The sequence below is a fragment of the Cavia porcellus genome, unplaced genomic scaffold (assembly GCF_034190915.1).
Source record: "Cavia porcellus strain 051 isolate PalLab524CR breed Dunkin Hartley unplaced genomic scaffold, mCavPor4.1 scaffold_9, whole genome shotgun sequence".
In the NCBI taxonomy this organism is placed as follows: domain Eukaryota; kingdom Metazoa; phylum Chordata; class Mammalia; order Rodentia; family Caviidae; genus Cavia; species Cavia porcellus.
Window position 1 is genome coordinate 70,287,902 of NW_026947492.1, and position 25,946 is coordinate 70,313,847.

The following is a 25,946-nucleotide window of genomic DNA, read 5'->3' on the forward strand; positions in this document are numbered from 1 at the left end:
CTCTCACCCTCTAAGGGCAAAAGAGATAGCTTAAAGCCTGCCATCAATGTCCTCACCAGAGACAACACTCCTGATAACCTCCCAGCTGTGTACAACCATTTTGGGGGCCCAGCCCCATAGGTAAAGGGTGGGAAAAAAGAATGAGCACAGAATAGAGATTTCCCTTTTATACATATTGCAATAAGTTCTCCATAAAACATTCATCTGAAATAAATTAAAAAGTTATTTTGCCACTGCCTCCAAACATAAAAAGGAGCCTGTGCCCTGGCCTCAGCCCAGGTCACTTACGGCCCTGATTGTCCATGGAAGAAAATTAAGGATTGAGGGCCCCAAAGCCTGAGATGGGAGGGCCTGATCCCTCCTCTGAAGAATCCAACAAGAAAGGCGAGGTGACAGCATGGGCTTGGGAGATGGCAGCCAGCTCCTTGAGAAACTCAGGGAAAATGACTGCACAGTAGACAGCATTCTTGACTCGCAGAGCCTCACCTTGGCGCTCTGGGGCCCCGCCCTTGGGAATTAGAACTGGAGTCGATGCCCCAGGGGAGCCCCCACCTAGGCCAAGTCCAGTTCCGTCTCGCCCAGGCTGAAGGACCTGTGTCGCCTGCCGGGCCCTTGTTGGACTGTGTGCATGCCGCAGGAGTAACTCCCCCAAGGACGGCCTCCGGCTCTTCACTGGGAATAAACAGGGGTGTCAAGAAGGTGCTGGGATCAGGGAACCTGCCAGAGTTTGGGCAAGTACAGTTTTCCATCCCCCTAGGGTCCTGGGTACTCCACTAGGGTTCTAAGAGATCAAGAAATGAACCCCAGGCTCCCACTTTTTATCCCATCAGTGAAGAAAATCCCCAAAAATAGAGGGGGGTGTTCTTCCCATTCTAACATTCAAATGCTGCCTGCCCAGCCTCTCCCCTCTGCCCAGCCTCCCCAGCCTCCTTAATTGTAACTAGCCAACACTTGAGCCTCTTCATTCCCAGCTATGATTCCTTCCTTCTCTATGCCCCACTTACCCTGAGGAATTCTACTCTTTCCAGTCATTACCACCACCACAAAATCTCTCATCCATCTACAACATGCCCTTTATCCATCACCTTCCTATTACTTTCTTTTTTTTTTTGTCTGTCTTTTTCCTTTTTATCGGTACCAGGGATCGAACTCATGATTGCCTGCTTGCAAGGCAGGCCCTTATGCCGAAGAGCTAAATCCCCAGCCCACCTTCCCATTACTTTCCAGAACTATAGTCAGTCACTTAGTCTTCCCTCCCTACCCATAACACCTGACCCAGACCACCTGCTCCTTCAACACAGCAACTGTATGTATTAATCACAGTTCAGGGACTACTTTATTCCTGTCACACTCTACCTCTAAAATCTGCTTTCCTGAAACATCACTTCACTGTTCATCAGCCCGTCCTCCTTTTCACTTGTCCTGGCAAGACAACTTCGTATTGGGTCAGATTCAAGCCTTTTAAGACACTGTCCGTTCCCTATTTTTCTGGTATATTCCTGGGTCTGAAGCCATGCCCACTATCTAGTCTAGACTCAAGCCTCTAGATCACAACATTCCCTACCTCTGGTTAACCACAGAGATACTCCACAGATCTATCAAACTTGGCCTTCAGAGCTCTTTACAAGCAAGCTCACACCCCTCCAACCTCTTCTCAAACTCTCCACACCCACCTTGTTTTGCTATCCACATCTATCTTCTTGGAACTTAGTAGGCACTTTGCATGCATCTATGGCTCCCACTGTCTATATCTTGCTTTCCTTACATTTTTCATCCTTTCTGGCTTACTTTTATTATCTCAAACTCCCTGGGAAATCTCCATTTGCCCTCCACTAACTTCCTGTTTTACTGTCCTTTTCTCAACATTAATTTTTTCTTACATGTTCTACTTGATGAACTAATCTGTGAGCGGAAGATCTTAGATTGTGCCCTATCTATCTTCATATCGTTGGCACTTCCAGTGATCCCAATAGTAGAACTATAGAAGTAAGAAGCTATCACAATACTAAACTGTTAGGAAATCACGCAAAGGAATTTAGCAGGGCCTTCACAGTTAGCATAACCTGTGGTACTCTTCCTAATCCAGACACTTTCTCTTTGAACCTCCATTTTACCTCTGTTCTCACCCTCAGCATATCATTTTGCCACCTATTTGAATAAGCAAAGAAAGAATGACATGAAATCCTTAACATCCCCTACCATCCTTCACAACATTCCCTACCTCTGGTCCTTCACATCCTTCACATCCATTGGTATACAGCATTTCCACCTCCATCTCTACTCGTTTGCCTCAAAGGGTGAAAAACAAAAAAACTTTCTAGGGCCAAAGTTAATTTCCTTCTGGTCTCTATATCCCACCACTTTCAAGACTTTGCTGCCTCTATTACTACAGTCCTCTAGTTACTCTCTAGACCATATGCTCTTCAAAGGCAGAGATCTCAGCTTGTACCACTCAAATTCCTTTGTGCCAAAAATAATGACAAGCCCACGTGGCAAGTGCTCAGGTCCACATTAAAAATCTAGATTTAAAATTTCATGATCACTTTGAATTCTTCCCTCTTCCTTATCCATTCACCAAATTTTATCAATACTTCCTTCCCATTTCCATCTTATCAAAATGCTTCCTTCCTTTTCCACTATTCTAAATGCATGCTTCATTGGTCAGTTGTTCTTTCTGACTCCTTCTAATTCTAATTTATCTCCACCAACTTACCCGTCTTTCCACTTGCAGACTTAGGAACCTCCAGTGGCTTCTCACTGCCTAAAAGATCACAACTTCTACCCAACCCAGCTTTTACTCTGAGAAGCTTCTGCGCTAGCCAAATATTTTCAGCTTTAACATCACTGATCAGTTGACATTTAAACTGCTGGTGCAACTAGACAGTCCCCACATTTCCTGACCAAAAAATAAAGACCTTCCACAACTCTGCCTGCCTCAGTCTAACCACAACAAATATTACATCATTAACTAAGCTCTCACAATTTAACAACATAGGGACTATTGTTCCCTTGCTTGTTCCTAAATCTTGAGGCAGACTTTGCTGTTACTGGTGATTGGGCTCTTACTTAATATAACTAGGTTCTAACCTCTGACCTAAAGCCTGAGAACAAATACTAAGACTCCACCTGTTTTTACAACTCTATAGTACCTGGCATGAGGTTTCACTTTTAATAAGAATTCAACAAACCTAAACTAACAGGCTGTCTAGGGAGGGCAAGGAGTGGGGTGACAGAACAGGCCTCACCTAGGGGGTCGGAGCAGCGGGGGGCAGGTCCTGTTGTAGGACCCTCAGCCCAGTCCAACTTGCCACGGGCAATGAGGTACTTCTTGGCTTTGGATAGCAATGCTGGGAAGTCCTCCTGGGAGGCTGCAAAGCTCTCAATCTTATTCTTCACAGAACCCAGCACCTATAAGGCACAACTTCATGACATTTCTGGTGGCTCCAAACTGACACAGTCTTTTCTGGTCCCATTGGGCCTGTTCCCAGCCCACCCAGGGTCACTCCAGCTGCAGACCTGGCCCACCATGGAGCCTGGACGCACCCATGCATGCATGCATCGCACACCTGCAGCAGGGACTTGACACTGGGCTGGAAGACCATGTTGGTGTTGAGCAGGAAAGAGCGGAGCAGGGGCTGGGGGTGACAGGCCAGCTGGGCCACCAGCCCCGTCAGCAGGAAGTTGACATAGACGGAGTTCTGCAGCATGTTCTCAAGTTTGGCAAAGAGCATAGCCATGAAGGGGCCTGGGGGGGATGGGCACAAGGATACAAGGCCTGAACACAATGCACATCGCACGCTTTCCTCCCCAAAATAAGAAACTCCCACTAGATGAAAATAATTGTATGTTAGTCTCTGGCTATGCTGGAACATCCTGTGACTGCCTACCCTGCAGAAAGTAAGATGGTAAGCACCACAAGAACCCACAAGTGTCTAGACGCTGGCTTTATACACATTGGTGCTAAAGAGCCAGATCTCAGGTTCCAGAATCCCAGAGATCTCATTTTAGATTTCTCCTTTATCCTTTACTAGTTAGGTTACTGGATGAGGCTCCCAAGCTGTAGTATCCTACCAAAATTAAGAAAATATACCTAGCTACCATACAAGGTAATTAAGAGGATCAAATATATCAATATAAAGTATTAAGTCTAAGGTCTGACAATATTTATGTATTCAATTTTAACTATAAGCTATAAAGTATTTCTCAGTTTTTAAAAAGCTTCATCCAAGAAGCACAACAGGAGAATGAATAGGCGGAGAAAGTGATTAAGACCAAAACACAAAATCAGGTTCCACATAAGACAGAGTAACACAAAACTTGGTCAAAAAAAAGCAAGAAACTGTAGGAAAGACAAACAAAGGGGTTGTATTTAATGTTTATTGCTAGAGGAGAAATCTGCGGAATACCCCAGAAGACATAAGCTCTGTCTTTGAGGAGCTGGGGCCAAGAAGGTGGAATAGAAAACATGCAGCAGAAGGATAATTTAGTTCAGAGGCACAGTAAACTCACTTACAGTGGCAAAGAACAGAAGAGATTAGCATTATCCACTGAAAGAGAGATGTATCACCAGCATTAGAACTCTAGAACCAACAGTCTTTCTGATAGGAATTTTGGGACGAAAAGTAATGATTTTCAGAATTGAATTATGAATTGAGACAGGAAAAAAAGAGCAAGAGTGCTAAAGTCTGAAAAAGATCCTAGTACATGTTTTACTTCAAGTGCCCATGAGTTTAAAACAACACTAGTCTGATAATCTGTAACTTTATCAGTCCATTCCTCTTACTACTGAGAGCTTCTTGTAAGAGACAATTCAAAAAGCTCATTTTTAAGTTACAAGGAAGAAAAAAAAAAAAACTTTAATACTTTAAGACTGGTAAAACCTGCATTCCACTTCCTAATGGTAATGAGTGGAAAGGAGCTGAGTGGAGGACAAATAAAAGATGTTTTTTACGGTCTGCAAGGAAACGAAATTTACACTAGAGCAGAAGCTGCAATGCTATACAAGCAGGATCCTGACCTAGGAAGGACCTGAACAGATCAAAATGGTGCATAAATTAAACATAATCAGACCACAAACAACTAGAAGATGGACGGTTCCCTTGGTCACCTTAAATATGCCATGAACCCCAAAATGAAAATCCTAGTGAAAAACTACTTGTTCAGATATAACAGTATACGAGTACTGCAGTGAGTCACAGCCATCAAAGGCAGAGATAGGATGCCAACTTAAAGTATACCTAATCCAAATCCTATGACGTTATCTTTAGCTTGCCAGGATGTTTTTATTTTCCCTGGCATGGGATACGTGTTTTGAGGATTAGAAGCCAGAAAAGGGTTAGAAGCCTACCCACTTAGGTCAGGTGTAGCTTCAGAAGCATCCTGGAGAACCCAAAAGGACTCATCTGGGGAGCTCAGGGCCATGTTTTGTCAACTGCCCTCAAAGAGTATTTCACTTTTTCTACTTTGTCCTTACCACTAATCATAAATCCCTAAGGTTGTCATACTTAAAAGTCATAGCAACCAGGAAAAGACAAGAACAGTGGACAACTGAGCGAGCTCTTCTTTAAAGAGATGTGGAGGAAGGAACTGAGTGAAGGAGGACAGGACTGACCCTAGGATATAGGAGGGATGATATACTAGTCAACACCCTGACATACTGATGAGAACAATCTAGAACAGAGGTTTACAAGTGACTCCCACTGGATACAACTCTTCCATACAGTTTTAATATATTATCGTAATCCACCAGCAAACACCAAACATACAATCCCTTAATTACAAACCCCAGGAAATGGCCAGACTCAGGGAAAAGGAGGAACATGCACATTGAACATACATATGTCTGCTCAAATGTTAAGTAGACACTCAAACCAGCACAAGCATGGAAGACAGACAAATACGCAGACCAAAGAATGATGTGATATGTATCTGGAAGGGACCCAAGCAAAATGGATGAGGGCTAGGCAAGTACACAGAAATGACATAGCCAAGAAGTCTCAGAAATCAGCACAAACATGTCAAGAGCATGCAAAGAGTACACAAAGGAGAATTCCTAGGTTAAGTAGCTTACCAGTGAAAGGCTGGCTCGGCAGCTGGTTGAGAGTCCGCAAAGGGCTGCTGAGGAAAGGGCCAGGGGGCTCAGGGGCACAGGTGAAGCTCTCATAGGCCTCCTCCTCCTCAAGAGGTAGTGGAGGCTCTAGAGGATGCTCTGAGCCAGCTCCACCATTGCTCAATGCCAATTCCAGCTCATGGAGCTCTTGCCCAAAGCTCTCTAGTCCTGCCATACTCTCAGAAGTACCCTCTAGCAGTTCCCTGGCTCCCTCCTGTGGCACCAGACATGGCACCAGACGAACCTTCTTGGCTCCCTCAGGCCATGGTCCTGGCACTCCATTGAGCTGGGGAGGAGGCAGGTGGGCAGGGCCCTCCCCTACACTCCCAGACAGCCCCCTACTCCCCAGCTCTTCCTCCTCCCCTTGCCCCACATCGTCCCTGTCCTCTTCAGGCAGTAGACTGCGTTTCTTAGTCCGAGAGCCAAGTGGACTAGGCTCAGGAGGGGGACGCTCGCCATCATAAGGGGCAGACCAGGTACGGCAGGCTCGGACACAGCGGTCCACACCACGGCGTGCCTCACGCAGATACTCCAGGTAATTGTCTTCCAGCTCACCGGGCTCCTCTGCAGGGTTGGGCCGCCGGCCAGGGCTGGAGGCTGGAGATGCAGCAAGCCCTGGCGAATGAGGGACTGGACCTGGGGACTCAGAGCCACTCAGGCTCTGCTGCCGAAGAAAGAGAGCCAGACGAGATGGTGTGGAGGGCCGAGGCACTGTCACCACAGAAGAAGAATCAACACTTGGGCTTCCTGGGCCTTCAGAGGGGAAAAGAGCATAAGAGGAACCAAGGAGACAGAGTTCTAAGAAGAGAGATAAAATACATAGCAAGACTAAGGAGGTACTAAGAAGGCAGAAATACAGAGCCTATTTAGATAGCTCCCAACCTCCAGATTAACCTCTCCCTCATCCACCACCACCACCCTCACTATAACCACCATCAGAAAATGAAAACAAAGAGTATAGGACTGGGCTGAAGAGAGGCAAACATATGCCCAGAAGTCCAACCCACATTTCTTTGGTGAGGTTTAGGATCCTTCTTGCAAAACCTCTCATCAATCTTCCCAAAGAAGGAAAGTCACTCATGGTCACCTCCCTCCCCTCACCCTAGCCCCATCTCCTTACTATGATCACCCAGAACCCAGGCCATACCCATGATGTCCTCCCTTCTCCCTGCCTCTCTGCTCGGCCCAGCTCGTGCCCATGAGGCATGCTCTGGACGAGGTGGGCTAGGAGCACTGTGCCGACAGCAGCGTGGGATTAGGGAAAGAAACTTGTCAGCTGCTCGTCCATAGAGATCCACATCACGTACAGCTGGCTTCTGGCTTAGCATCACATGGTTACATGGAACAAGATACCTGGGAAAGAGCAGAGAGGAGATATGGGACATATCAGAAAGGAAAGTGCCTGAAAGAAAGCAGGGCAAAATAATAAAATGGCTAAGCCATGCTCCAGAATGATATTCATGAAGAGACCTCAAGACAGCCCATCAAGCCAGCAATGCACACGGCCCTGAGGATCAGCCATCCCTTGGCCCTGCCCCCACAGGTACCTGAGAACCAGCTGCAGCAGGACATCCTCACAGCTGAGGTTCAGGAGGGTCCTGAAGAGACTCAGAGAGACCATGCAGAGCTGGAGGATGGGGGAGGGATGGAGTCACCATAAGATCTCTCTAGCCTCCAAAATATTCACCAAATGAGAACTCATGCCCCAACCCCAGGTCCAACCAACCACTCCAAGAGCAACGAGTGTGCACTGGGCCTGTCACATTACAGCCATTCAAGTAGTGACTAGCTGATCACGTAGTCTTCTGGATAAGCCTGCACTACTCATATACAAATGAACTATGTGCCAGACCCAAGACATTTCCTGAGATCACATACATAACAACAGACTCTCTGGGCATATATGCTTGTCAGTTGAGACTCTAGCAACACTAGAATGAAAGCCCAAGAAAAGAGACACTGAAAAATACTGTGGCTAAGCGAATGACAAACAGAAAACGGCAGCAGCAGACTAATCAAGTGGATACCTGTCAGCAGGGACTCTAGTAACACCACAATTGGATGCCCACCAACAAGGACCCAGAGGAAACCTGGAAGTGTCCCAACTGGGAAGTAAGCAGAGCTGTAAACACAGATTCTGAGTCACCTCTCCAACTCCAGTGTGTCTCAGAAGGTAGAAAAATAAAAGCTCTAGGACAGCTGACAGGAAAAGGAAAAAGTAGGTGAGTTCAGGTTAAGGGAAATCTTTTGTTTTAAAAAAGGAAGAAGACTTGTTAATGTCTAGCTAGAGGGGACAACAAAAAACAGACATACTTCACTCTGCCTCCTCTGAATCCTCCTAGCATGTTCTCTACACTTATGGCAAGTATGTCCAATACCTAATGCTCTCTCAAGATAACTAATAAGTTACAGGCTAGGGGTTAACTGTTTGCTAATGAACTGTGGGGGAATTAAAAGCCAATCACATAGCAGGAAAAAGGTGAGCTAGCAGTTCACATTTTGCAGAGCACGGTTGCTCAAGCAGCTTATCCTAACTGGCCACTTTAACTAGCAATGAAGAATTCAGGCTCACTGAAGATTAATATGATAGGTACAACAACAGTCCCTCAAAGATGTCCACATCCTAATCTCTTGAACCTGTAAATATTTACTTTGCATAGCAGAAGAGACTTGCAGATATGATTAAGATTACAGAATTTGAGATGGGAGATAAATCTTCATTATCTAAGTGGGTCCAATCAAGCCTCAAATCCTTAAAAATAAAAGAAACTTTACCAGGTAGTGTTTAAAAAAAAAAAGGAAGAGAAATTTGAAACATAGTTCTAATCTAAAAATGAAAGAAGGAGCCAAGAGTCAAGAAATCTGGTTGGTCCCATAAGCTAGAAACAGTCTTCAGTGCACAGCCAGCAAGAAAACAATAAATGTCGCTGAGATTTACAAATATAAGAAAATCAATTGTCAGGGGCTGGGGATTTAGCTCAGTGGCATAGGCGCCTTCCTTGCAAGTGTGCGGTCGTGAGTTCGATTCCTGGTACCGATAAAAACGAAAAAGACCAAAAAAGAAAGAAAAAGAAAATCAATTGTCTTCAATCCAAATATATCCTCCAAACTATAAGATAATGGTAACTTATTACATCAACAATAGGAAACTAGCCCAGATAATCAAGACACATAGACTAGTCAGAATGATTCATTTCAAGGGACAAAAGACAAGATATATGAGTTATAGAGTCAAGCCAACAATTTCAAGCTTGACATGATCACATGGCAGAAAGGAACCATCTCCATATCCAGCACAGGAATCCTGTAATCAGAAGAGAACTAGTTCCTCCAAGAACTATGAATCAAGAAGAAGTATCCCAAAAACACGAAAGATTTCTAAAATCAAGGGATCAAAAGAAGACCAATGAGTACTAAGGACTAAAAATAATGAAGGATAACAAAATGAGGATAAGATTAAGATGAAAGAAAGATAGACATGGGAGAGGAGGAGGGGTGAACATGAAAAGGGAAGTCAACTATTGCTAAACATCCCATAGGTCAAACAGATCTAAGACTATTATTGCCTAACTTCAGAATAATGAGGAACAAAACTCTGCTGTTACCTTTGTAAAACTAAACCTTTAGAGTCTAGGACACCTCTCCAACTTCAGGTTTACGTCAATAAATGTTAATTCAAAGCATGCATCATGGTTATTTTTAGAATACTTTATAAACTATTTCCAAAGACTATATAATTCAAGAGATTTAATATCTTGGAACCTGTTGGTCAAAGTTAGATGATTCTAAACTATACATCTGGTTCAGAAACACCGGTCTATACAAAATCAATATGGAGTATTTCCTATATATCCTACGTTCATTATCTAGAAACTGAACCCACACAAAACACAACTATCCAGGAATCTCAATGACCTGAAATTGTATTGCTAAGTCCTTTAATTCTAGAACAGTTTTCCAGAACTTTTTGCTGTTGTTATTGTTTTAATTTCTTTTGGTAGTGAGGATTGGAATCAGAGTCTTCACACTGAACTATATCCCAAGTCCTTCTTTTATTTTCATGTTGAGCCAGGGCCTCCCTAATTTGCTAAATTGCATGAGCTGGTCTTGAATTTATAATCCTCCTGCCTTTCTAGAGACTGAGATTAGAAGTATGCACCACCAGAACTCTTAATAATTGAAGAACTTTCATGGAAACACAAGGATCAAGGAAATTTCAAATATTTGTAATTGAAGCAGCAAAAGGGTCTCAGTCGAAATAAATGCTATAAAATTCACAGTTAAACTAATGCTTTATCCCCCTATAGAGCATGTAAGTCTTCACTACTTGGAAACTACTTACTCTCATTTTATGTATGTTTCTGCTAATTAAAAATCCTGATCAACAAGACCATGTACAATTTGAAAAAAAAAAAATGTTTTTGGCAATACTAGGTATTGAACCCAGGACCTCCACACTGAACTACATACCCACCCCTTTCTTGTTTGTTATTTTGACAGGATCTCCCTAAACTGCTACACTGCCCACATTGAGCTCAAACTTGCAGGTCTCTCAGACTCAGTCTCCCAGAATGGTAGGATTGTACGAATGTACCACCATACCTGGAATGATCTGAACCTTATCTACCTCTCAATTTTCATCTCATTCCCTGCTTTCTTTTGCTCACTACATCGCCAGTCATGGTCTTCCATTTCATAAAATATATTAAAACTCTTATCCTTTTCAGTGTCTTTTGTATGTTCTCTGCCAGACTGTTCTTCTACTCAGCATTCACTAGACTAACTCCTTCGCAACCTTTATGTCTCAGCTCTGTGTTACCTCCTCAGAGGGGCCTTAGCCATCCTATTATCTTCCAAATTCACTATTTGTTTTTTTACGTAACAATGACCACAATTTTTAGTTATTTTATTAATGTGCTTATTAGCCTACCTTCTCTCCAGGAAGTCAGTAACAATGTTTATCAGAAATGCTGTCTACATTCTATCCTCAGCACCATCAAACAGCACAGCATATAGCAAACATTAAACAAAAATGTGTAGGAAGAGGGAATGTAAGCAGATAGGTGGGTGGATGTGAGTCCCAAGTTATAGTTCAAATGCAGCAGATGCAAAGGGAAAGGAAGGTAAGCATATTAGTGACACCTAGTCATGATATCAATACAGACAAAAATCCAAAATGATCTCAAATCAACCATGCATACCACAGGATAACAAGCAATGAAAAAGAACCTTAGGGCAAAGCTATATTACAGACATTGCGCAAAGGCAAAACTCAGTCATGATGAGCTGTCATAGCAAAAGAAATAACTCGGTTCTAGATTAATGCAGTAAATTAATTCTGTCCCAAAATGGCTAGAAGTTTAGTGCTAGAAAACGCCACCTACTTTTGAAGTGATCGGACAAAAACCAAAGAACAGAAACATCCTCTGAAAACAAAGGTCACAGAGAAATGGGTAACCCACATAAGCCAGTACAGAGCTAGGGGCCATACCCGGGAGTTGCTGCCAATACGGGCGACAAGAGTGTCAAGGATGGTGTGGGCATCATGCCGGTGTAACAACAGGAATCGCAGGAAGGTACGGAGCAATGCAGGCTCTGAGATACTACGCAGGAAAAGTTCCAGATAGGCAGTACTGGCGATCATCTCCTCCACAGAGGTCTGGATGAGAGGAAGGCAAAGTTTGGAAACATGAATTCCCTGCACATTTGAGTCATTTTCCTTGTGCTCTAAGGAAGAACCAGGAAAAGACAGGGAAAAGAAGAGGCACACCCCACCGCCTTCCACGCTGGTCCTGTCACTAAAGTTACCACCCTGTAGTCTGGCCCCAACACACCTTGTCAACTGTGACTCTCACCTTGTGCAGAGCAGGGCCCATGACAGGCACTAGGAACCCATTGTGAATATAGTCAACCAGCTGTTTCTGCACCAGAGGGTGAGCCACCTGTAGCAACAGGAGAAAGAAAGGGAAGAATGGCATAATAGAGGAAGGTATCCCATCCCCAAGATGCCGGAATAGCAGACCTCCAGGGAATTCATCCCTTCCCTACTTTCAAGAATGACCAAGGACCATAATGCCAAAGAATCCCAACTGTACCTGAATGACTGCATTGCAAAACTCCAGGGAACTCATGAACAGTGCAAGGGCTGGCACTCCCAGCCAGTCTTCCCGACGCAAGCAGTGCCAATCATCCCCTGGAACCTCGATCTTTCGGGGCAGTGAGGAGTACAGGGCACTTAGCCCTGTGGCCAGCACCTACAGGAGGTTACCAAAGGCTCAGAAAATATAAGAGCATGATATGGAAACCCTTAGTCCAGAATTTTGATGGAAGTGGAGATAAGAGATGTTACCAAAGCAGGTGTTTACTTAGTGTGCCAGGACTTCAGGGAACACTGATTCACAAAATACACTGCATCTTCCCTAACCATGAAGGCCCATAGTCCACACCCAGTCCAACTCCAGGAACTGCTTTCAAATCCCCAGCTTACTTCCAGGAGATGAATGCCCTGGTACCTAGCCTTTCACATCTCCGGGATAGGAAAGTGTTGCCCGATGTCCACATGCCACAGCATACCCACCCCGCACCCCCCCCCCCATACTAGGGCCTGCTAACCGGGCAGAAGTAAGAGTGATCTGCGATGTAACGGCCCACAGTAGGGCTCCCAGCTGACAAAGCCATGAGCAGAAGCAGGGCATCGCGGGCCTGCTGGCCTAGGGTTCCCTCTCGATGGACAAAAGGGACAAGGCGAGAAAAGAGGAGAAGACGTGGAGCAGCTCCTGGCTCAGGAGGTGGTTGCAGGAAGAACTCGAGCAATGAAGGTTCCTGGGCCACACAAACACACAGCTGGCTGAGAAGTAGCACCAGGCCTTCATCCAGTGCTGGGCTACTAGGCACAGGGTGGCCACAGGCATCCAGAAGTGTGAGCAGAGCTTCACGAACTGGACCATGCCGCAGCAGAGGCTGACGAGCTTCGCTCACTAGCATCTCAAATAATTTTAGTTGTTCAGCACGTCGTTCCTCGACCCCATCCCCAAACTCATCCCACTGCAGCTGCCATGCCAACACACGGGTCAGCAGATCTTCACGCAGAGCAAATTCCAGCAGGGGCCCAGGGCCTGTGGGAGCCGAAGGGACAGCACGATCCTCTGCCAGCAGTGTTAACATTTGATAAGTGTGGTTGCGCACAGCACTGAGATCATCTGCACCTCCAGGAACTACTCGAGGGCCTTGCCGCTCCAGGATTCGCACCACCTGGAGAAAAAAAAAAAGATGAAACCACAATAAAACAGTCAAAACACAGAACACAGAAGGTTAGGACAACTCATCAGTGAACTGGGCACTTTTGGCATATGGTTTCCTACCTGGGACCAGTGATTCTTGAAGACCATGAGGCAAGTCTCAGGGTCAGCCATGACAGGAGCCTGAAGATTGGCCCCTTGAGGTACACGGTGTCCGGGGACCCGGGAGGCTAGTCTGCTCAGCCAGTTCATCCTCTCCATGAGGCAGGCTGGGCAGGGCCAGCAGCCAGAGGATTACACTCTGAGGATATGCCAGCTGGAGGCTTTCTCCACTTCTGTCTCCAATCTGCTTCATCTGGTCTGTTGCAGCCAGTAACTGGCCATGGAGCCAAAGATTATACCAGACTGGAATAACTAGCCCAGAGGTCACTGCCCAGTCCAGACTTGCAAATCTAAGTCAAGGAGAGAGAATGGAAAGGATAAACAAACCTTATCTCTCCTACATGGAGTAGGAAGTACTCTAGTCTAGAGTTCAGGAAAGACCTCCCCCTAATGGTGTGAAACAGTCTGTTATGGTTTATATCTAGATGTCCCCGTAAAGGCCCATGTGATTGTAGGTAGGACCTTTGGAAGGCACTTGGATTACAGGCTCACGGCAGCCACCTGCTGTTAGGAGGTACAGCCTGGTCAGAAGAGGCCAGTCACTGTGAAATGATCCAGAAGATTGGATTTCCTCTTCCAGTTCCTCCCTTGCAGCTCTCTGCCTCCCTTCCACCATGACATGGGTGGCTTCCCTGCAATATCCCTGTGCTATGCTATCCTGTTCTGAGGCCAGATGACTGTGACTTTGGACTGAAACCTCTACAAACTGAGAACTAAAATAAAACATTTTTAACTTTCTTCTCTTTAAAAAAAAAAAAAAAAAGGCAGGGCTTACCTTTCTTCACTAGCTAACAGGAAGAACTTGGAACCACCCCTCCACTTGGTGCTCCACTCATTTATACTCATGCATACTCACAGCTAGCACCAAAAACTTAACATGCTAAAATAACAACATGCTAATAAAATAACATGCTTTCCATCACCAAATCTCTTATTCTTCCAGGCTTTTCCATCTCAATAAATACCAATGTTCATCTATGTGTTTAGTTTAGGCATCATCAAAATCCTGTGCCTCATCCTTATTCCTCCTTTTCCTGAGAATTTCCAGCTCATCAGCAAACCTTAGCATTTCTACCTCAATACATGTCTCACTATTCCAATAGCTTCCAGTCTGACTCTCATGCTTCCATTCTTACCCTCTAAAGAGTCTATTTGCTGTATAGCAAGCCAGGCAATATTTTTAAACCATAAATTACATTATAGCCCTTCTCTGATGAAAACCTCCAACAATTTCCTGTCATATCAGTAGTAATCTAAATTCTTTACCTCGACTCCTATAGAGACTATATGATTTCATCTGCGTAACTACCTACCATTCTCTTCATTTATACTTCAGTCACACAAAATTTCTGGGATACTGTACTTTCTGTTCCCTCTTCCAGGAATGTTCTGCTGCTCTTCACATTGCTCTCATTGCTGTTTTCGGATGTGAGCTTCTCAGAGAGAATTTGCTTAACAATTCCGTCTAAATAGTTTATCTTCCCACCTTCACTCTCTAGCCTCCTAGTCCTATTGTCTTCTTAGCAGGGTCTAAAATTATTTATCCATCTTCCCCACTAAAAAATTAGCTCTTTGAGAACAAAATGTATCTCACTTTTACTGCTGAATCCCCACTATCTACAGAATACGTAGGACTCAATACTTACTTTTCAATGAATGAATGCTTAAGTAAATCAAAAAGAAACAAAAAGTACCAAACTAGCTGTTGACCCACATCACAGTCCAGTTTTTCACCACACCCAGAACCTCCTCCTCAATATCGTCTCTAAACACCATAAAATCTTCTTGGGATCGGTATGGTACAGTTACCCTTCCTCTTTACACTCAAAAAAAAAAAAAAAAAAAGAATGAAAAAAACAGAAATCTGTCATCAAAAGAACTGGAGGGCTCACATTATACTAACCAAAGGGTACCAAAGGGTACACTAACCAACACTTCCTTTTACCCAGATACTCTCTCACAATTACCAGATCACAACCAAAGGAAAGCAGCAACTATGCTAAAGAGACCTATAAGGTGACACAGGACAGGCAATAGTATTATAAAAGGCAGGGCTTACTCACTGATTAACTCAATGTATATCCATACAAAGTAGTGGAAATTGTGCTACACAAGCAAGATAAATATAGAGATGGATAAAAACAGCTGGGAGAGTCTTACACATATATGTCCACATATGCAAATGGAAATATTTACAAAACTGTCAGAGGTGTATAAAGGAAAAGAATTAAAACTCTGCCTGGGCTACTGTACAAGGATGCCAAAGGTAGCAAAGAGGTCTGTAATGAGATACTGGTCATGAAAAGAGCAAAATGAAACGCTTCTGCCCAACCCCACTCCTCCTTGAGATAGGGTCTCACCACATAGTCAGACTGGCCTTGAACTCTGTGAACTCACGCCACACTGATGTTGAACTTGCCGTGATCCTCTTACCTCAGCCGACCAAGTGCTGGGGTACAGGCGTGCATCACCATGCCCAGCAGTACAATGCTTTCTGAATATTTAGAACCGTATAAACAAAAATATGGTACTGTGAAAGAGCATGACAAAGTTAAAGAACATTTGCAGTTTGGTATGACTTAACCACAGACTAGAGAAGAGATACAACATATCGAGTTAAAAGGGTAAATATGGGTGAGGATTAGAAGTGTCATGCTAAGGGTTTTAGATTTTATTTATTGACATCCTGGAAACAAGGGTGGTTCTTAATCAAGGAAATGACAAGAACAATGCCTTTAAAAATATGTTAGGAAGCAATTTAAGGTGGAGCAGACACAGAAGGCAGTGGAAAATTTATAAAGTGTTTCAACAGTTTTTTAAAAAAAAAAAGTTAATGTGAGATCTACCTCTGTCTTAACATGGCCCATTCAATACTGAATCTGCTCAGACCTATAATGTATCTGCCAATGATTTATACTGGAATATCTCTGCCCTTTAGACAAGGAGCTAGATTATTCACTCTTCTTTGAAATCCTAGTGCCACAGCATTGCATGGCATTCAAAAATGATGTAAGTGAATGGTGACTTAATTATAATAGCTACTATACTATGCTAGCTATGCAAGCTAACATAATTAGCACTTACTATGCGCCAAGCCCCATTCTACTACATGAAGTAGCTCACTTAAACTTCAAAAAAATTCTACTCATTGAGCATGGTGGGGCAGGCCTATAATTCCAACACTGTTGAGGCTGAGGCAGGTGGATTGCTGTGAGTTTGAGGCCAGCCTGTTTTACAAGGTGAGTTCAATGCCAGCCTGAACTGCATAGCAAAACCCTGTCTCAAGAAATAAATATATAAATAAATAACTCCTATGCATACTACTATACCCATTTTACACGAGAGAAAATCAAAGTCCAGAGAAGTTAAACAACTTGCCCAGTTATCCAGCGCGAGTAGCACAACTAAGATGCAAATGCAGCTAACATGGCACCAGACTGATTTGGTCACAAAACAAAACAACAAAACTTAACAAAAGAAAAAAGGGTAAGAGTCTATCAGTAAAAGATAAAGCCACTAATAGACAAGGAACACATAGCAAGCTAAATCATGTTTTAGAAAAGATGAGTATATTTGGGACATGATATCCAGAAAACAAACGAAACTGAGCTTGAACTCAATGAAATCAAAACTAGAGATACAAATTCAAGACTTACCAGTGTATAAGCAATGATGAAGCTAGGCAAGTAGATGAAATTGTCCAAGGAAATCAGTAAACCATAAAAAGAGGTAAGGGTGAAATCCTAAGGAAAATCAGAATATAGGAAAATAAGTAGTCTTTAAAGAAAACTGTGAAGGTATGAAGAAATAGAAGAAGGTGGTAATAAACAGATGGAATAATGATCTAGAAAAAAAAGGAAAGCAAGGTTCAAGAAACTAGAGATCAGCCAGGCATAGTGGCACATGTCCACAATCCCAGCAGAGGCCGGATGACTGCAGAGGATGAGGCCAGCCTGGGCTACCCAGGGAGGCCCTGTCTCAAGAAAAAAAGAAGAAGAAATAAACTAGAGATCATCAATTCTGTACAAATCTATACAAAGGCATAAAATAAAGACTGAAAATGGTTTGCTGCTTTCAAGTTTTTAATATATCTAAAAAAGTACTGTACCTGAAAACTGAACAGCAGTCAAAAGCTTATGAGACATATTTTCAGGAAATTCAGTGATATGGGGAAGGATGAAAATAGGTCAGACGGCTTATAAAACTTTGGTAAGACGTAGGCAAGAGCGTTTTTGCTCTTGTTTTGTTTTTCGAATGCGGACTCTCAAGGGAGAAAGGTGAGAAAAGAAGACTCAAGAAAGTGAAAGGTTATAAATAAGTAAGACAGGACAACAGAAAACTAAGGGGTAAGCAGTGATGCAGAATCTTTGAGAGCTTTCAATGATGGAAACAGCCTGCTGTGGCCTGCCTGCCAAGTGTGTTCCCCACCACCTATGTAAAGATTAGTCCAAAAAAAAAGTTACCACTTTCTCTGAGAGTAACAATTTAGGTAAACAAGAAAGTACAGACAAAGGGAAAGTGACAGTGGAAGAAGAGATAAAGGATGAGACGGTAAGGTAAAAGAGCCACAGAACGCACGCTTGGGTCTTTCAGACCTGGTTTCTCAGGCACCACAAAACACAGTCACACAGATTCCTCCGCAGGTATCACCAGCAGAGATGTTCTGGGAAAAGTACTTGCTCATGTTCCCACATACCTAAAGTCCAAGCAGGCATGGACTAAAGAAGACAAAGTCAACAGCAAATGTTCCCCTGAACTCTCCCAGGTTAGCACCCCTTTTACTGTTATTAGCACTAAAGAGACACTAAACTATCACTTGTTGGTTCCTTGTTTTATTTGTTTGTATTTTTGAGATGATGTTTTGCTATGCAGTTCAGGCTGGCCTTGAACTTGCTAGTTTTGAGCTCACAGAGATCCTCCTGCCTCAGCCTCCCAAGCGCTAGGATTACAGAAGTGCACCACCACATCAGGCTCTTTGTTGGTTTCTTTAGACCCCCTGGCAATACTTTTGCAAATACAGTCTCTTTATTAAACACTTCCCAAACTCAGTTTGATCTATCAGTCACCTACAAGGCGTTTGACCTATTATTGTTTAGAGAATACTTTCTCCATCATATCTCATTTGAGAACTGAAAAAAAAAAAAAAAAATACAAACCCTGCAGCCAAATAAGAATAACAAAGTAGCCAGGTGTGGTGGCACACGTCTGTAGTACCAGCACTGGGGAGGCTGAGGCAGGAGGATCACAGTAAGTTCAAGACCAACCTGGGCTACAAGTAAGCTCAATGCCAGCCAGAACTGCATAGAGAGACCCATTCTCAAAAAAAGACAAAAAAGGGGGCTGGGGATTTAGCTCAGCGACATAAGCACCTGCCTTGCAAGCAGGCGGTCGTGAGTTCGATCCCTGGTACCGATAAAAATGAAAAAGACAAAAAAAAAAAAGTATTAGTAGACAAAGCTTTTAAGCCCTGGAATCCTTCAAACAGAGGCCTACCATCTTCCAGCTGTGTGACTTTAAGTCACTTCACACATGTAAGCCTCAATTTCCTCATTAGTGAATTCCTGATGAAATGCTGTCAATTTTAAGATAACCTATGTAGCATTTCAGGCATAAAGTAGGTAATGGACACTACAAGTTTCTTTCCTCGTCCTCTTTCCTGTTTGTCTGACCAAAATGTTCATGTCTCTGACAGATATAACCTGCTCTCCTGTGTCCATCCTCATCACCCTCATCACTTTCACACTCACAGCCCACTAAACTGAAGAAGGGCTAAGTGTCCAGTCTTAGCAAAATAAGGCCTTAACATGTCTAAAACTAAACTGCCTCTAGCTTCTGAAACTTAATTACCAAGATTATCAAACTTTCCCTACCTTTTAACAACAGCTGGGGTGCCCAATACTGCTCTATAGGTTAATCATCAGAGTACTGTCCCAGACCCAAGCAAGACAGGCGACAAGGTTTCTCCTCATTCCCCGCCCCTGCCCAACCCTTTCCAGAGATCTCAAAGAGAACAGTCATATGGGAGTTAGTATCTCACAATTCAACCCAACATTTAAGGCAGGCCCTGCTCATATACTGAAAAAAATGTAACAATATAAGTTGGTGTCCCTGTCATCCACTTAAAATCCTCAGCAAAGTTTAGAACAAGACAAAGATGAGTTCAGCAATCAGTAGCCTCTAGACACCCTTTCCTCACACAGCCAAGGGCAGAAAATGGGTATACTCCCCGCACTTTCCAGATATCCCCTCAGGCTCAGCCACAGGGTAACAAGGAGAAGGACCTGATTATTCAGACCCACAAAGTCAGGCTCACCTTAGGGTCCAAAATATAGCTAAGGGCACACACAGCAAGAATATCAACCAACCTAGAATAGCAGATATAGGGCAGTAAGTGGGTCAGCCACACTTGTGAACTTTGCCCTGGGAAAGGCAAGAAAAGGAGGAAACTAAGGGGGCAGAGACACACCTGCAACATCTGTACAAGTCAGGGAGAGTCCAAAATGACCTTCCAGGAACAGCTTGTATCTCTGTCTAAAATGGCTCTTCTGAGGCAGGATGATTAAGACATAGGAGATGAATGGCTTGTTATGCCAATTATTGAAAACAGAAAAACTAATTGAGCCTCATAGACATACAAAAGGAAAAATAAAACAGAAAAACACCTACTTCATAGGAACCTAGCAATCTATAGCTTAGCTCACACATATCCTCTCTGCTTTTCCATTCCCCAGATAAATCAGGATATGGCCACAACTCATCTTTCCTCTCTTCCCCTAATACCACCTCTGCTTCTTATAGGGATCCTCTCATCTGACTCCAGCAGAGTCTTATCATTCACAAAGTGAATCTCTATCACGCAGCGAAGCCCCTTTACTACGGTGAACCCTCAGGTGATCTCCACCTCTGTTTAGGGTGCCAAAGATGTCAAAGAGAAGATGAAACTGTTCAAAAACAATAAGAAAGCTCACTGAGCAGGGAAGAAAAAGCATTGCTAGTACGGGAGTCAGCTACTGCAAAGATTTCAAGGCTCAAAAAAGTAACATGTTTGTCAGGGAACTGTGAACAATTAATTCAAGCTAGAATACAAAGTAGGGAGTGGCAGGAGACAAGGCTGGAGGTGATTTGAGGCCACATTAATGAATTTGGATGTTGTCCTACAAGATAGAGCCAAAGTTTTTCAGTAGATGAGTTCTATGATCAGATTTGTATTTTTAGAAAGGTCATTCTAGGGATAAACTAGAAAAGAGCAAATTTTAAGGCCATAAACTGTTTTTAAAAATCGGATAAATGGCAAGCTTAACTAAAGCTTTAACAGTGAAGATGTGACAATGGAGATAAAGAGAAGAGAGATAACAGAATATATTAAGATTTTAGTCACTGGATTCACTTTATTTCGGTGTAGGAGTAAAAAGTATGGAAAATGACACTAAAATCCTCACTTGAATTGAAATCTGACACACAGTGCAAAAACAGTCTTTCAGGGCAAGACAGCAGATTCTGTTTCAGACATGTTAATTTCAAGATACCTGTGGAGATATACAGAACACTGGATACATACAGACTGAGACTAGATACAGAGAAGTAATCATCTCCTTATGACATATTTTTACATTTTAAATTTTCTCTCTAAATTCAAACTGTCTTTTCATGCATTTGCCTCTCCCAGCAAGACTAGGAACTCCTTGACATGTCAGAGAACCATGACTTATCTTTTTCTATAAAATATGAGCAATGAGAGAACAGACTATTCCTCAAATAGTACTTTCTAAATGTCTACATATCCTTAAGTAGTATTTTCTAAATGCAAAAATACTATATATGAATGAATGAGTCTGTTCTCCCAGCATTTATCAGACTGCCTGGCACATAGCAGATAAGGAATAAATAGTTACACACCAGATCCCAAAAATGTTTCTAACTCTGTATCATCCTCATCTAGGTTTCAATCTCTCAGTCCTACTTGTCAACTATAAGTCATAAGTCAAAATCCATTATAATTAATGTACTGCTATTTCAACAAAGATTAAGTATAGCAAACAATACATTTACCAAATTCAGTGCTTTCTCCAGTACCACCAAGAATTTGGGAAATCCCTAAAAATCCTCTAATATGTCATTTAATTAATCATTACTATGTGACCCAGGAAATATTACCTTGTCATGGACATACTATTAAACATAACCCTTATCTCCATGACATTCTCAGTCCCCTTAATCTCATTTGAGAACAGAATAACAAATTATAAAAAAAAAACTTTTGCTGAGTATACGGTCCTCCACATCACCACACGCGCTCTATACCCAATGCCCTTTGCCCTACATCATGTTTACTCTGTTACAAACCTTACTAAAGTCACTCTCACTCTCAAGAGATCAAATTTTCAGTCCAGTTTTGCACTTTATCCCTTATGACCTCTAGCTTCTGAATTTGATTCAACTATAAGAATTTCTCCCCTGACCTACTTCATATCTACTTAAACCCAGTAAAATTTGAGATTGCTTTGAAAAGCATGAAACTTTGCTTTCATAGCAAAAAGACTACTATGAAAGCACGAATGCTGCTCATATATCAGAAGTTATATAGAATTACCATATAAGTGCATTGCCTCTTCAACTTAAAATAACAATGAAACTATATCATCACCCTGAATTTCAGGTTCACGAACCAGAAGAATAATTTTTTGAAAGTTAATAATTAAAAATAGGGTTATCACTTCCTATTTTGACAAATAAAGCCATTTTTTAAAAGTAACCATCTACTGTCACTGCTATTCCATTAGTGAAAGAGCATTTTAACATCAACAGGATAGGAAGGATAATCTCAGGAGTAAATTTACTTTATGGAAAACTCACTGGGTTATCTCTCTTTCCACCTTATTTGGATGAAAATTATCACCGTCCTTGGCCCAGTGTTTAAGAACCACTATTCTAAATTCTACTGTACATGTACGTCCTAGAGGCCTTGACAGGCTTCTAAAGGTTCCACCAATATGAAGACCTGTTGCTAACCTGTTCAGAGAGAAGCAAAGAAAATACATCATAGACTAGAACAGTCAGTTGTGAGGCTGAGACTCTGGGATATAATGGAGACTGTGGCTTCCCTTAATTCTCAGAGAATTATCACTGGGAAGATCTAACTCTTCCTAGTGTTAAGGAAGAGTCAAGATGTCTCGGTTCCATAACAGAATGTCACAGACAGGAAAATTTCAGAGTGTGAAAGTGGCCATTATCACTGAGTGGTATCCAACATTCCAAAATTGTCATGTATAGGTTGGTGAGGAGAAGGAGGCTTGTAATATACTAATAAAGTGATCCTAATTACAGGGTATAGAGGGAGGAATGGAGTCCAAAGAAATAAGAGAAAACTTTTAGGGTAGTAAAAATGTTTGGTATCTTGATAGTGACCGGAGTTCCACAAATGTGTACATATGTCAACACTCATAAAGTGTACATTTTAAGTAAGAGGCTACCGTACATAAATTTACATCAATAAAATATTTTTTAACTTTTAAAAAAGGAGAGCAAGGCCATCCTTTTCCGAAGCCTAAATATAGTACTATGTATAGCTAATCATGCAACTCCCGGGAAAAGTTGAATTAGCAACTGAAAGTAGTCAGTCCAATATAGATAAGGTCAGTCCAATCATGCACAGGGAGCAATAATGGCTTACTGTACTGCTGCTCACAACCAGGAAGAGAGAACACAAGCAGCCATAATGTAAAAGGAAAAAACAAAGAAAAAAACACCTCACCTTCAAGTCTGCAATTCAGAAGAAACTGGGGCCGTAATGATTACTCTATTGATTACTGTGCCCCCAAAATGACTTTTCATGATCACAGTTACTACTGCCTATGACACCTTTTTTTTTTTTTTACTCCCTCCAAAATCCACAGAATCCATTGGAGCAGGAAAGCAAATCACAGCACTTCTATCCATGCTGTCCGAAAATAAAACTATTGCTCTCACTGAGCAGGACAAATCCACAGGAGTAGGCCCACAACCAATCTCACACCTTTACCCACGACTCTCAGCCTTTCTTCCTCTTCCCTTGCCCTGCCTTCACCTCCCCCGTCAACTCGCCGCCACCCCAAGGATCCCGCCTGGGCCCTTTACTCTCCTCGTTCTCCACGCACAGGCCTTGCCCCCTCGCTCTGTCCCAGGACTGTCCCTCACCCGTGCCCTCTGGAGCCCCAGTCCCTCAGGACTCCGTGTTCGTGATGAGTTCCTTCACCCTGACCCCTCAGAAAGCACCTCGGCGATTCATACAGCCAACCTTTTGCTTGTCCATTCATCCCAATCTCTCCTCCCGCTCCCCCATCTACACACTGCCCCTTACCACCTGCCAGCTCCTCACCCTGTCCCCTCACAGCCACCAGTCCCCAAACCCGGTGCCATCATCCCCCAGCCCCTTATCCCTCACGCGCCTCTCTGGCCCTCTGACCCACGCGTATGGTTCACCCGCAGAACGCCGACCTGGGCCAGGGCCTGTAGTCGTGGATGTGCTAAGGTGAGTTCAGGCCGCCGCCATCGCTCTCCAGGCGCTACAGCCGCGCCCCGCCCCGCGCTACACGCAGCCCGCGCCCCCACGCACCACACGTAACCGCCCAGCGACGCAGGACTGGGCAATGGCGTGACAGCTCATTGGCTAGGCGAGGCCAAAACTGTAGCGGCGACGCTTGTTGCCTGGCAACGGCCGAACGCGGGGCGGGCGACCGACTATAGTCGGAGGAAGAAATACCGCCTTCTCTCCCAGGTTCCGCCCGTTCAAGCTGTAAACTCCGCCCTCCTTGGGGGACTCGGACGTATCGCAGGGAAAGACCTCTGGGGAGGCGGAGGCCCACAGGGCTGAGGCGGAGCCTGGGGAGAAAAGGTCGAACCAGAGGGCAGAGGCGGGACCCAAAAAGGGACAAGACTTTTAGGGGCAAGGCAAGCAAAGGGGCGCGGCCTAGGAGAACCACTAGAATGGAAGAACTAGGGGAAGAGAGGAGGAGCCACGGGTTCTGAGCTGCGTTCAGGGTGGAAGAATGGGAGTGGGGGCGTAGCTAGCCCTAGGGAAGGGAGTCAATAGATGGGCAGGCCCTGCGGAAAACCTGAATCTGAAGAGTGCTGGCGATAAACAAACTAGTTCATTTTTGCCTCACCTGCAGGTGCTATTGTATTGTCGCTCAGTGCCCCAGCAGTAGCCACCTTTCCTGCGTCTCTCAGCTCCGTGACCCTTTGGGTATTGCTTTAGTTGGTGAAGGAACAAAGATTGAGCGCCTATAGGACAGGCTGATGTCCAGGTTAACTAGAATGAGTCTTTGCCCTCTGGGATCAACCAGACACAGAGGATGGCGACATAGTGTAAGAAATGTTGTAGTAGGTAAACCATCCAAAAGCAGCACTTAGCATGATTTGTGTATACAGAGATGAAGGGGAAGGAAGGGCGAAGGGCCCTGTGGAAGACTTCCATGAGGAGAAGCCATCTGACTTGAGTGTTGGGAAATAAGCAAGAATAAGATAAAACTAAGAGAAATGAAAGTTTCAGACAAGGACTGAAATTTCCAGTGTTGTGCCAACGTTATCGACTTTCTGTGGTTGACCATCCTATGGTTATGTAAGATGGTCACATCAGGGGAAATTGGTAAAGACTATACAGCAACTTTCTGTATTATTTTTGGAACTTTTTATAGGATTAAAATTAGTTCAAGATAAAAAGTATTTAAAAGAAATCTTTGAATATACATATTTTCTAGACCAAAACAAGAAGCCTATTAATTCTCCCTCACCATCATGTCCCTTTCATTACTATCATCTTTCTTAGTCAACACGTTATAACCTTGCTACATGCCAGACCAATTTTGTGTTAGTATTAAGAGACAAGAGGAATGGAACATGCTTTCTTCGCTCCAGAAGCTTACTTACGGCCTGGCAGGGGAAAGAGGGTAAACAGGTAATTACAAATTAGAGGTTGTAATCCAAAGGACCAACAAGGAAAGACAGAGTGGACCATGGATGGAGCATTCTCTGTGAACTGCAATCAGAGTGTGTCTAGATACTCAGGGACATGCAGAAAACATGTCAATTGAGGCTCATTATGGTTTGTGTCTAGATGTCCCCCAAAGCCTCATCTAGAGTGTGTGATGCTGGAGTTAATTCATGGTGCAATGCTAGGATCAAGGGCACTAGGTTTAAGACAGTGAGTGCTACCTGGCCTAAGTAGCCTGGATAAGAGAAAAGGGGTAGAAAGATGCTATTAGGCAGTAAGTTTCTGGAGGGAAGGAAGAATATCCTACTCTTCGTGTCTCTAGTACTTAGCATGGTTTTATCCTGTAACATAACAGGATTCTAGCTCTCTGACTAAGAAAGATGACAGTAATAAAAGCGACATCAAATTGAAGGAGAATTAATAGGGCTCTTGTTTTGGTCTAGAAAAGATTTATGCATATTCAAAAATG

General features: G+C 43.4%; 1 protein-coding gene across 3 annotated transcripts; it reads right to left on the reverse strand.

The window, feature by feature from the left end:
• Positions 1-152: 152 nt before the first annotated feature.
• Fhip1b (FHF complex subunit HOOK interacting protein 1B) lies at positions 153-24,120 on the reverse strand. Of its 3 annotated transcripts, none has more exons than XM_003465252.5 (12): positions 23,983-24,119; positions 13,471-13,799; positions 12,722-13,360; positions 12,205-12,363; positions 11,965-12,051; positions 11,601-11,768; positions 7,657-7,736; positions 7,257-7,462; positions 6,071-6,862; positions 3,567-3,745; positions 3,246-3,408; positions 153-672 (listed from the first exon to the last, which is right to left on the reverse strand). In XM_003465252.5, exons 2-12 carry the CDS (start codon positions 13,606-13,608, stop codon positions 314-316), a joined length of 2,970 nt encoding a protein of 989 aa, XP_003465300.2. In that variant the 5' UTR covers positions 13,609-13,799; positions 23,983-24,119; the 3' UTR covers positions 153-313. The 3 variants fall into 3 exon arrangements, 2 of the variants coding, with proteins under 2 accessions (XP_003465300.2, XP_063112694.1); XM_063256624.1 differs by having other exon boundaries at positions 6,071-6,907; XR_010049860.1 differs by having other exon boundaries at positions 483-672; positions 3,544-3,745; positions 6,071-6,907; positions 23,983-24,120.
• Between the last annotated feature and the right edge of the window lie 1,826 nt (positions 24,121-25,946).

What these genes read in the sequence shown, in the direction of transcription:
- Fhip1b (XM_063256624.1), bottom strand. Translation starts at nt 13,608, where the DNA reads ATGGAGAGGATGAACTGGCTGAGCAGACTAGCCTCCCGGGTCCCCGGA. An exon ending in GTGTCAAGTCCCTGCTGCAG is followed by an intron (nt 3,409 to 3,566) that starts GTGTGCGATGCA and finishes TGTGCCTTATAG; the next exon opens with GTGCTGGGTTCTGTGAAGAA. An exon ending in CCGCTGCTCCGACCCCCTAG is followed by an intron (nt 673 to 3,245) that starts GTGAGGCCTGTT and finishes GTTTATTCCCAG; the next exon opens with TGAAGAGCCGGAGGCCGTCC.